The sequence below is a fragment of the Heterodontus francisci genome, chromosome 15 (assembly GCF_036365525.1).
Source record: "Heterodontus francisci isolate sHetFra1 chromosome 15, sHetFra1.hap1, whole genome shotgun sequence".
Classification (NCBI taxonomy): domain Eukaryota; kingdom Metazoa; phylum Chordata; class Chondrichthyes; order Heterodontiformes; family Heterodontidae; genus Heterodontus; species Heterodontus francisci.
The window spans coordinates 58,239,542-58,252,114 of NC_090385.1; the positions used below are offsets into that span (position 1 = coordinate 58,239,542).

A 12,573-nucleotide genomic window follows, 5' to 3' on the forward strand; every position below is an offset into this window, starting at 1 on the left:
ACCACTGACTTTTCGGCTGGTGGGGCCTCCCACCCAATGTAAAATTCCAGCTAGAAAGTTATGATCTGGTCTATAACACAGAGAATAATGCTCTGGTCTATAATGAAGAATGTTGTGATTTGGTCTAAAATATTTGAAAGGTAATGCTCCAATCCATAATGCAGATGACTGTGATCTGGTCCATGACAGAGGGCTGTAATGTGATCTAAAGTGCTCCTGTGTATGATACACAGAGGGCTTTTAACCAGTCTATAATGCAGAGTATGATCCAATCAATAACACATAGAGGCTGAGCAGAGCAGGACTTTGACTTAGTGATAGCTTTCCCACTTTTCGAGTTAGAAGGAGTGGGGTTGAATCTCCACTTCAGACATACTTAATGAGTGGAGAAGAGAGCTCCAGATTTGAATTCCGGGTTGACATTTCGTGGGATATTTTTATCTGCTAGCTGCAGCACCCCCATGCTATCATATGGGTTGTGGAAGTCCATAAAGTCTCTCACTGTATAGGAGTAACCATCCTGTCAGCTGGTATAAAGATGATTTCAAAACTGGAAGGAGCGCTCACATTGTGGACTGTTAATCAGTCTGCAAAGCCTTCCACTACTTCATGCTATTGTCCTCAAGGGAAGAATGTGAAGATACACATAATTAGCACAACTATGTTGTTCGTATGTAACTAAGTAAGGAACCTGGGAGTGAATTGTAAGGCAGCAATGCCACAGAGGACAATAGCATCATAAACCAATGGAGCAAATATCATATGCGTCATGAATATCACTGAATCTTCTTCTGAGATGGTATCGCTGCCAGATATTTATTTGATACAGCGATGGACAAATTTATTTTAGTTTTTTATCATAATGACTGTGTACCGGGGAGATTAGTGTGAAAGTTTAATTCCATATATAAAAGCGAGGAAAAACAGTGTTTAAGATATGGAATGCATTGCCTGAGAGTGTAGTGGAAGCAAATTCAATCGTGGCTTTCAAAGGGGTATTAGATAATTATCTGAAGAGAAAATATTTTCAGGATGATGGGCAAAAGGCAGGGGAGTTGGCATGAACACGACGGGCCAAATGGACTCTTTCTGTGCTGTAACCATTCTATGAAATGTTCTGACAAACAGTAGCAGAAAAGAGTTTTTAAAATATGGCGATTTATTGGAACTTGTGACTTTAAAAAAACTCAAGGTTTTTAACCATTTCTAAAGATTGTCCCAATACTCTTCTGGCAAAACAACATTTAACAGCTAGTTATTGTCTATAGGTGGAAACTTCTAAAATGAAAGAACTTGTATTTATATAGCACCTTTCGATCTCAGGGTGCCCAAATGCAGTTTACAGCCAAAGAAGTACGCTTGAAGTGCAGCCACTGATGTAATCCAGTGCTGACTACCCAACCTCCCCTCCTGGTCCCCATCATAATCAATTTTGTTGACGCTTTTTCTCTTCAGGTGTTGTGTCTTCACATCTACTGTCATCATTCCTCTCCTCAAAAAAACCTACACTTGACTCCTCCATTCTTGCAAACTACCAGCCCATCTCCAACCTCCCTTTCCTATCCAAAGTCCTTGAACATGTTGTCGCCTCCCAAATCTGTGCACATCTTTCCCGAAACTCCATAGTTGAAACCTTCCACCCGCTTTCCACCCCTGCCTTGTTACGGCCAGGTGAGCAAGGTGTCTAGGGGTCCCTTTCGGCCTTCACCTGGTCTTACTGTATGAGGGTTTAATTTTTGAAATACTTTTTTTAGCTCCCCTTTGGTGAATCCTTGTTCACCGCTTTCCAATTATAAGGCAAAGAAACCAGCACAAACAGGTTTTCTTCAGTTTAAAGAAGAAAGGTTGAAATTTATTAAACTTGAACTTAAACCCTAATTCGGTTGATGCCTACGGATACACGACGCGCCCATGCTAGCATGCATACGTGATACACACATGTAAATAGAGACAGAAAAGAGCAGAAGAAAAATAAAGTGGAAAGGTTTGAGGCAATATCTGAAGGGTTTTTGTTATGGTTCATCGAGCTCACTGTAGAGTCCTTGATTGTCGGTAGATCTCGCTTTTCGTTGGGGCTCGGTATTCTTCTTAAACCTTGTTTGCTGTAGGAGACTTTTCTCTCTTGGGGTTCATGTGTCTTCAGTGAATTCAGAAGCTTGTGAGAAAGAGATGGGAGCAGACAGGAGAGATCTTCTCAGTCCAGGATCAAACAGTCTTTCTCAGTTCAAACTGTTTGTACAATTCACAAAAACTAGGTTGCCAAGCAGGCTAGTCACGTGACCAGCTGGTCTGACCACGTCTGTTTGTGGATTCGGCTATCCCAGCAGTCATCCTGAAATTTGAGCTCCCTCACCTTAAAAGTCCAGTGCTAAGTCCACTGTGGGATAAATTTGTTAAGGGAAGTAGCCTCTCGTCTCCCTATTGGTATGCAAATGCCCTCCATCCAAGTCTGGCAGCACTTGTGACAGGCCTTCTCTTCTTCCCAGCAACAATTTGAAATTTAATGTCCATATGGCGAAATTAATATGCCTCATTTTTGGCAGGTGGGGGCCCAGCATGACACTTCCATCAAAGCCGCAAATGACATCCTGTGTGACTGTGAAATAGAAAAACTTTCCCTCCTTGTTATTCTCAAACTGTCTGCAGCCTTTGACACGGTGACTATACCATCCTCCTCCAACACCTCTCCACCATCATCAAGCTGGGTGGGACTGTTCTCACTTGCTTCCATTCATAGCTATCTAATCTTAGCTAAAGTATCACTTGCAATAATTTTTCTTCCTGCTTCCACACTGTTACCTCTAGATCTGTCATTGGCCCCTCTGATTTGTCACCTACATGCTGCCCTTCGTCAGCATCATCCAAAAGCACAACATTAGTTTTCACATGTATGCTGACGATACCCAGCTCTACCTTACCACCACCACCCCTCTTGATTCCTCCGCAGTTGCTAAATTATGAGACTGCTTATCTGACATCCAGCACTGAATGAGCAGAAATTTGCCCCAATTGAATATTGAGAAGACTGAAGCCATTGTTTTCAGTCCCTGTTCCAAATTCCATTCCCTAGCTACCAACTCCTCTTCCTGGCAACAGTCTAAGAATAAACCAAACTGAAATTCCCACCCTACACCTCTCTTCCTTCTCACTACCTTGTCTTCCTCCTTTAAGACATTCCTTAAAACCTATCTTTTTAACCAAGTTTTTGGTCATCTGGCCAGATATCTCCTTATATGGTTTGATGTCATACTTTGTTTTATAATGCCCCTAAGAAGCACCTTGGGACATTTTATTATGTTAAAGGTGCTATATAAATATAAGTTATTGTAGTTGAAATACAGGAAATATGGCAGCTATGTTGGCACAGACAGCAATAAGATAATTACCCAATAATCTGTTCTAATGGTGTTAATTGAGTGGTAAATATTGGCCAGGACACCAGGTAGAACTCCCCCACTCCTTTTTGAAACTGTACCGTGATATCTTTTATATCCACCCTAGATGGTGGATGAGGCCTTGGTTTAACGCTTCATCAAAAATGGACGAGGCCTTGGTTTAACGCCTCATTGAAAAGGCAACATCTCTGACAATGCAGCACTCCTTCAGTACTGCATTTATGCATCAGCTTAGATTTTGTGCTGAAGACTCTGTACTGTGTCTTGAAACCACAACCTCCTGACTTCAGAAATGCCATTGAGCTGACACCCAAGATCAGGTAGTGAGGGGCAGGGCTAAATGATACCAGTATAAGGATAGAACAAGCAAACATTTTTTTCAACAGATTACTGCAAATAGCACACATTAGAAATTGAAAAATAATTTAAATACTATGCACTTCACCCAATAATAAGTTCATTACTCAAATGAACAGCATTGAACTGTGCGATAGTAATGAGTGCTGCAGGTCTTTTATAACATGCTTTGTGCTTCTTGACCATTCTGGCAACTTTATTGTGTGGTACAAGCTGGAGTGTGAATACAAACTGCAGCAGCAAGATTACTTAACAGGGGCCAATTATTCCTTCCCAGGAAAAGAAAGGAGAAAAGCTGAAGGAGTGTTAATGAGTGTTAAGAGATCTGGGCACAGTTTGTTGGAAAACTGCTGTTATTCAATAGAGTAGGTTCATTATTTATAGAGGTATTCGTGGTATGGCAGAGTAGCTGTGGACTCCTGGTACGACCACCAGATGACCTTAAACTCCCTTCCATGGGATTGTTAGTTAAGGCTGGAAAAACTGAATGAGATCCAAGAAATATTGCAATGAAATCCTTAATTACTCCCATTGTACAGAAGCTATTAGAAAAAAACACAGGAGATCTTGTCTTGACAGCTATGTTTTTGAAATATGAAGTAGTTCTGATTAGGAGAATATCTAATATTTTCCTTACTGAAACCACAATCTTGAATCAGTCAAGCAATACACAGACTGCAATCAGTAAACACCCCCACAACAGACTTTGGCTGCTGTAGTTAAATGCAATCTGGATAATATATATATGAACAATACTCCCATTTTTATGATGAAAATGTCCCTGAAACCAGTATAATGTCAGGTTTCATAGTGTCATAAAGAATTATAGCAGTATACCAAGGCAATAGTGCCTGTTGAAACAACTTATCTGGAGTGTCAGTGTCATTAAAAAAAATCAAACATTTAAATTTAATGTAGAATTATCTAAAGGTGCTTACATTGAGAAGCAATTTGATAAAACATAAAGAAAGTGCTAATTGTTCTGACGGTTAACTTCATGGGCAATGTAGCAGCATGAGCTACACTGTTCTCGAGTGATAGGTTAGCATTTTATGCCCTTGATTGCCCTCTGAACTGAGCAGGATCTGGCATTGAGCAGAGATTATTGACAGAATAAAATGCTACTTTCACCCAACATCGTGTTTCAAAGCAGCAGGCCTGGGAACAACTTGTCTTTTTGCTTTCAGTCGTGGATAGTACATGCCACAGAGGCCTTTAGAGTGGGAAAGGGAGAAAGCCTTTTTAAAAATCCGGAAAAGGGATTTTTGCTAGAAAGAAATATATAAATGCATTGGAGAGACCGCCTTAATGGTTGTCATTTGAACCATTAGGAAAATGGCAATTTTATGGCGTTTACCTACATTGCCTCCAAGTTGTGGTGCAACTCCCATGTAAGTGTCAGATAATGCATTCTGTAAACTCACAAGTAATAACCAGCTCCTCTTACTAGGAAACCATAGTTTCATAGCACTGTTTTAAATTGTCTGAAGAAAGTCTTTATTTACAAAAGGGACTAGATGCTGGTTAATCTAGCACAGGGATGCAATTTAAGTGCACTATGACAAAAGGGAATAAAGGAATGGTTTTCTAATTTAAGATGTTTTTTAAAATCGTTGAAGCTCATCAGTATTAATGTCTGTTAAATAGTCAACTGAAAGTCAAACAATAAAAATGTTAATAGTTTGTTGTTATAGTATCATAGAATTCAAAGGCTTAGCAAAGTTGGCATCCTTAATTATTTGACAATATATTCAACTTTTTTTAAAAAGGTAAGATCGGAAATGGACAAGTATCTAGCCCCACTGATTCCACCAGCTCCAACAGTTCTGGACCAGAAGAAGTACCGAAGAGAGAGTGCCTCAGTGGTAGATGAGTTTTTTGAGGAACAGATAACATCACCATATAGCTTGAATATCAACCTGATCCTGCCTGATATCACCCACTTGAGAACAGGCCTGTACAGACCAGCAAAGCAAGCTCTGCCACAAGTCAAGACAGAGCCAGTCACTAACTTCACCCAGTCATGCACATCCACCACGACACATGCCCTGCCTGAATTCACCAGTGTGTTCAATGTGCCACAGTCAGTTCCTGTGAATAATATCTTCATCAAGCAAGAAGCCTCTTCCACTGAGCTACAACTGCCTGTCAGTTCACATCAACCCCAGCTGTACCAGATGCCAATCAATACAGATGTTGTCAACATGCCTTTGAGCTCTACCCAGTCACTTGGCAACACTACAGTCATTCACAGTTGTAACAGTGTTACCATGTCAACAGGCATGGCTGGAGCAACCAGCCTGCCTACCCAGTCTGCAATTAAACACTTTCAGCCTGTTGTATCGACACCAAACAACTTTGTTGTGCCAGCTCAGTTTTATCAGCAGCAAACCTCATATCTGCCACCCTCACCACCAAACTCCCAACCTGGTAGCCCAGAAAATCAGCCTGACCTTATCAATACTCTCTCACCACCTCCATCATATGCTGCATCAGTGGCTTCAAAGATAGTTCATCATCCACAGATGCATAGCCTTCAGACCAGCTTGCAGCCCTGTCAGCCTAGCTTCCAGTCAACAAAATACAGCCGACGTAACAACCCTGAGTTGGAAAAGCGCCGCATTCATCACTGTGATTTTCCAGGTATGACTGCTTGTTGAGTTAGAGCTTTTTGTATATAATCTATACAAAAATGATTACTATGATTTTAAATTCAATGCCAAGTCTTCTTTCTCAAATCCATGCTACTGCTGCTGCCTCCTCCTCTACTAAAGCATTAATTCATGTTCTTCTGTACCTTGCCCAAGTGGCCATTCTTCATTTGTAAACCTAAACAGTAAACTTTGGAAGTCTATTCTAATATAGAAGGCATCACAAGTTAGCTTAACTCAATGCCCAATTGCAATTTCTAGCAAGGGGTCACAGAATAGGAGCAATAATCTGGTGTGATTTTTGTTTTATCAGCTCCCTGGGCAGGGGCAGTCAAGTCAATTGTTGCGGCCCTACTTCTACTCTAACTGAGATCAGAAAACTATTCAGAATAGTGAATGTATCTGCAATCTTCTTGGTCTACATAGTTCAATTTTACATTGCTGAGGGCTTTTATCATGGCCAGCTTTAATGTCAAATCTTTTGGGAGTGGTTGAAATTTAGCAAGTGACCAAGACACCAATCTGCTTGCCAATACACATGGGCAGCGGTTCTCTCTACAGAAAAATTTAATGAGCTTCTCAAATCATCAACTCACCTGTTCACACAGTTTTCTATATGCAAGCCTTTGGTAGTTAAATGACTGTCATTCTGTCATGGAAACTCAAGCTGAGTTATTGCAATTACCTCATTTATCTACTGCGCAATATTTTGATTCTGAATTCAGAAAATAAAAAGCCAACTGTGCCATTTTATAATTATCTCTCAGTGTTTTGAGGATCAATCTGGAGTTGAATCTCCAAATGGGGTTCACCTCCTCATCCGCTGTGACTTCGGATGAAAAGCCACAGGCACTTTAGGAAAGCTGCATGAACAATGGTTAAGGGCTTCCACGGTTCTTACATGAAAACTTGTGACAGACGAGTGGTAGAATTCCACCTCGTCTTGTGTTTGCCTTTACAGTTGACACAAATGCAGAAAATTGGCAGTTTGCATAAGGAGGCTAGATAACCTGCTCCAACTTCTCACCTAACATAATGTTACAGAGAAATAATGGGCTGAAATTTGTTCAGCATCCGATGTCAGACTCAGGGGTGGGGGTGGGGGTGGGGTGGTGCCAGAAAATGGGAGCCGCAGCGGCCCGCCACAGAGCCCGATGCTGGGTTTGCCCAATCTTCCCGGCAACGGTGAGGCTCCATGGTGGCTCCCCTCCCGCCACTCGGTGATGGGACCCAACTTTAAACATTTAAATAAAGGTCATGAACACATTTAAATACAATTTCCTGTGATCTTGCCTGCAGTTCGGGATCTTCTGTGCGACGGGTGGCACTTATGCACCTTCACTTTCCCGTCCAAGGAAAGCCATCACCACCGAGTTGGGGAAAGGGGGATCTTAGGATTTTTATTGTAGTGGGGAGGGGGGGTCAACTCTGCAATCGAAGTGTTATTTGCAGGGGGAGAGTTCAACCCTGCCAGCTAAGTGTTTTGAGGTAGGGAGAACGGGGCGTACAATAATTTGTGCTGTAGTGGGGAGGTAGTACGGGGTTCAACTTTACAGTCTCTGGGAAAGTCTGGCCCTTTAAAAATGGCTCCAGCACCTGCGCAGAGGTAGCTGACACCGTTCACAGCATCGCTGAGGCCGCCTCCGCCATGTGATTGGGGCAGGTGGCCAGACCAGCATATTTAAATGAGCCACTGCGCGCAAGATCGTGGCGGCGTGCAGCCCGTGCTTGTGGTCTGCCATTTTATTTGGCCGTCGCCGAAAACAAAGTTCAGCCCAAAATGTGTGGCAGCGAATCTCTGTGCCATTGGTTAGAAGTGGTCTTGTATCTGAAGCATGTTTGTGATGTTCAACTGCTGACTTGGTCTGTTCCAAGTCCAATGCTCTAACTCTGGCAAATCCAAGGAAATGTAGCTATTTATAAATTGCTGAGGTCAGAGAACAGGTGGAATTATTTATAAATTAATGCTGCAGACCAATGACTGGTATTTCTCTTTTCTAAAGATTGTTTTATATCTGCAATTAAGTCTGTGCCTGGTTTATGAAGTATATATAAAGAGGGAGATTCTGACTGGAGCAGAGAAATACTAGACATAGTCTTACGGATATTCAACGATCTGATATTGCTAGTAACTCTGGTACTTCAAGTGGCTGATTCTCAAAGTAGCTCAGCAACTACATTCTGAGCACAACGTCATAGGTTGAGGTTTACTGCTTGGGCTCAGAATTGAGTAACTTTAGCAGATTTTTTTTCAGCAAGGAGAGCGAATTATAAATTTGAAATGACCAAAACTACATTTAAAACAAGACATCACAGTAATATTTTGTTTTGCAGGCTGCACCAAAGTTTACACCAAGAGTTCTCACTTGAAAGCGCATCAAAGGACCCACACAGGTATGCTGTTTTGCTTGGCTTTTGTGTATCAATGCCAGCATGTGTTCTATTTTATGCCATCAAAGCAAATGTGCAGCTGATGATCACACTAAGTCATGCAAGGTTTAAGAAGAATGTGATAATAGAAATGGATCAAGTCTGAGCACTTTACAGGACTGGGTCATGTACTGCTTGCTACTTCTACAGAAGTGAGTACCCACACTTTAATTTTGGTACTCTGCCATTGCTTAATGCTTGCATATAGAACTAATAGAACAAGTGTATAGAAGCAACAAGAATATTTGTAATCTGTACCTCATAAATGTGTTCATTGTCAGGCCATAGTTTTAAAAAATTCTCCTTCCAGATCCTTAACTCTTCTCAATTTCCTAATCACAAAGGAAAAACTAGGCGACAGCAGACACTCCTGAAAGCCAATTCTTTTTCTTTCTCCCATTTTCCTGAGGGCCCTCATTTTTGCTGCAGTACAATTCCATTGATACCAACCACCCTCCAGGACTCCACACACGAGCTTTTGTTTACAAAGAAAAGGATCAAGTTTGCAATAAGGATCCAAAAATTATGTTGAAAAAACTCAGCAACGGGATCCCAAATAATTATATATAAAGTGAACTCCCAACAGATTTTTACATCAAATTGTATAAATTTCTTAAAATATTACAATGTTTCTGTATAAAGTAGTGGAATTCTATTAAAGTTAGTTCTTTCTAAATCTTATGACATTTAAATTAAGTAAAATCAAGTGATACAGTGGATGCTATAATGAAACTGGGAAGGGGCACGAATTTGCTGATTAGCTGCAGATCAATGTGAAATACGTAACAGAATTACGAAAGACTGCAGCTATGGAGGGAGATTAATATTAGAAATTACAAGGTTAATAGAAATTGCATACATACTTAGCTGTTAGGGAGAGTACACAATGTCTACAAAACTGAGACAAGAGTATATGATGTATACAGGACCATCATTGAAACAGAAGTGCATGATGCTTAGAGGACTGTCACTGAGAAAGCAGTATATCAAGGCCTAACATTTACATGATCTAATTTATGTTGCAAACACACTTTTTTTGCCGTTGCATTTACTGATTGCTATGACAGGACGTCTCACACCAGTTTCCTGTAGAGTTCATTTTGCTCATACTAGAATATAAATGCCAGTGTGGAGCATGTGCAATCAATAGGGGCCCATGGAAACTTGTTTTTCCATACATCAATCTTCAACACATGGCTTGGAAGTTGGAGGTAAGTGTCTGTTATTGCTTCTCTCTTTCATTTAAAAAAAAAATCTATATTTAGTGTGTTTTCAGTGTTTCAACAGCATTTTCATTTATCCTTTTACAGAAAGATAACTACCCCACTACTCACTGGAAATGGGCATGAAGCCTCTCTAGAGACTTGCAAACCTTCCTGGAGGAGATTGAAGGGAGAACAGACCAACTTCTGAGCAGCTGGATTGTCAAGCTGGCCAAGTTCATGAATCATGGTGGTATTAGCACTGAGTGCCAACTCTCTCACTCCCAGGACTCCAAACAGTGCAGGAAGTTCAACAACTTGACCAGAGCTGGCAATGTAAAACTCTCACCATGCTTTGCCTTTCTTGTCCACCCTGGTCATCACCTATCTCTTAACTCTTTTAAAACAGTACAACATACTCTTCAAACTACAGTATGCTTGAGCAGCTCTATCACTCTATCCTGCAACATACATGCCTGCGCAACATATTCCTGGCATGTACTGCAAGTAACAACCATCCCCTCCACCACCCTGCAACCCTGACTTGTTCATGCATCTGAATAAGATTCCTCTACCTGCCTGGTTGCTGCATGGTATTGGAATTCGGGGTATCAGAGTCAATTAACCCTTTAACCCCTTATTCTCAAGTTCTGAAATGATTCAAAGTGATCATCCTTATTGGTGACAGTGGTTATATTTTATTCAGTATAAATAAGACCTGACACATACTAATGTCTAAGCAGTAGTATCAAAACACAATAGCATTACCATAACACCCTGGGTAGCAGCGCGATCTCCACGTGACAACGCTAGTCAATACAACACGTGTGTGGATCCTCCAGCAGCCCGTCCTTCTGTGTCCATCTGCGTGATGGTCCCAAATCTCCTCTGGCCAAATACCTCTTTTCTCTCTGCTCAGGGGATCCCTTCTTATACTTTGTTTTCGCGGCGCAGTCTACAGAGGCCGATTTAACCCAATCATTACCTCGCTATCATTTGAACGGCCCAATTACAAATATGTCATTTAACCATCTCCCTGCCCAGGTCAGATCAAAATCTCTAGCTTCCCACACTCTGCCTTCTATCAGCTCATAAACATTCCAATGCCAAGTTTGACTAAAGCAAGGAAAACATGGTGGCCTTCGTATTCAGCTGTTATGTCTCGGCTCGACCCACATCTGGGCCTCTGAGATTCTGCTAAGGTCTTTATCTTTGATTTCTTACATAGCAAGCTGTCTTTTTTCACACTCTACAAGATTTCTGTTGAAGTTTACAATAAAACGTTCAGTCAATGAAAGTCCAAACCATAGTTTCCCATCAATTCATTTCTCAACTGCTTTTTACCCGGAGCCTATCACAAGCAGGATTAAAAATATAGCTCAGTATAAGCAATATCACATCACAACTAATGAAAACTCTAATTTATATTCAGTCAGTCATAGTATTTGAGTTAGTTTTATTAATTAGCGAGAAAACCCAATGTAGGGAATTCCCAGGATTCTTACGATGGGTTCAATTGCAATGCACCTCTATGGTCACACTGAATGGTATCATCAGCCATGGTATCAGCAAGTAGGACTTCTCCCCAGGATTCATCCCTCAATTCAGCTACCCTCGCTAAATAACTATGATAGCTGAATGCTGCAGGATGAATGCACCATGGCAACTTCCCATATGCTGGGCATCACAGTCAATTTGCACAATCAGCAAGCAGAAGCTTTCCATTGATGTATGTCAATAGGTTCCAACTTGTTGCCTTCAGGGCCCTGTACCCTAGGGAAGCCATTGAGCCTGTAGAATTGAATGACGTCGTCCTCTACTCTGTGCGGGTTATGCCATGGTTGATGAAGTCAGCTGTTCTTCAGAATAGGGCAACTGTCACCTAGCGAATGCAGGCCCTTGCAATTCCCTGGTTGATATTACATAGAGCCCTTGTGGCTGACTGGAAGGATCTGGAACCATAAAAATTCAGGGCCATGGTGAACTTCATCTCTACAGATAATGTGCCTGCCATTGACTAAAGCTTGAAGTCTTCTTCTAAAATGTCATACAGTGCTCTGTGGCTGCCTTTGGAGAAGTGCATTCCCTTGATACAGCTCCTCAGAAATGCCTCGATAAAACCTATGCTGCCTCTACACTTTGGGGGTGGGTAATAGCTGCTCTTTTTTTGCCTTCACAGCCCAGTGCTGTTTCTCTTCCCCACCCATTATAATAGAGTACAGAGGTATGACCATTGGATAGCCCATATGTCCATCTGAGTCATTTGAAATGCTTGTGGGTTCAAAATGTCTTGGATGGGATGACACTGACAGCACTGTTGTCATGTATAATCTCACTGGAAAAGAAAAAGTGGCAAAAAATATCACTAGGAAAGCTGCAAGCAAAATGTAGAAATCCAGCATTAATGTTTGGGGTGCTTCAGTCCTCAAATTCCTGAGATTCATCAGTGAACTGGGCTGTTCTGTGTCTCTTATATCCAGACCTAAATCTACGCCAGCACATTAGTAGTGCTAGCTAAAGTAGGTAACTTGAGTTATT

At 41.3% G+C, this 12,573-nt stretch overlaps 1 protein-coding gene across 1 annotated transcript in view; it reads left to right on the plus strand.

The window, feature by feature from the left end:
• The window catches only part of klf5l (Kruppel like factor 5 like), an 82,642-nt gene that overhangs the window by 21,955 nt on the left and 48,114 nt on the right, over window positions 1-12,573 (plus strand). The window contains exons 3-4 of the mRNA XM_068047587.1: window positions 5,522-6,395; window positions 8,738-8,797. Of these exons, the coding sequence (XP_067903688.1) occupies window positions 5,522-6,395; window positions 8,738-8,797 (934 nt within the window). The remainder of the gene's footprint in view (window positions 1-5,521; window positions 6,396-8,737; window positions 8,798-12,573) is intronic.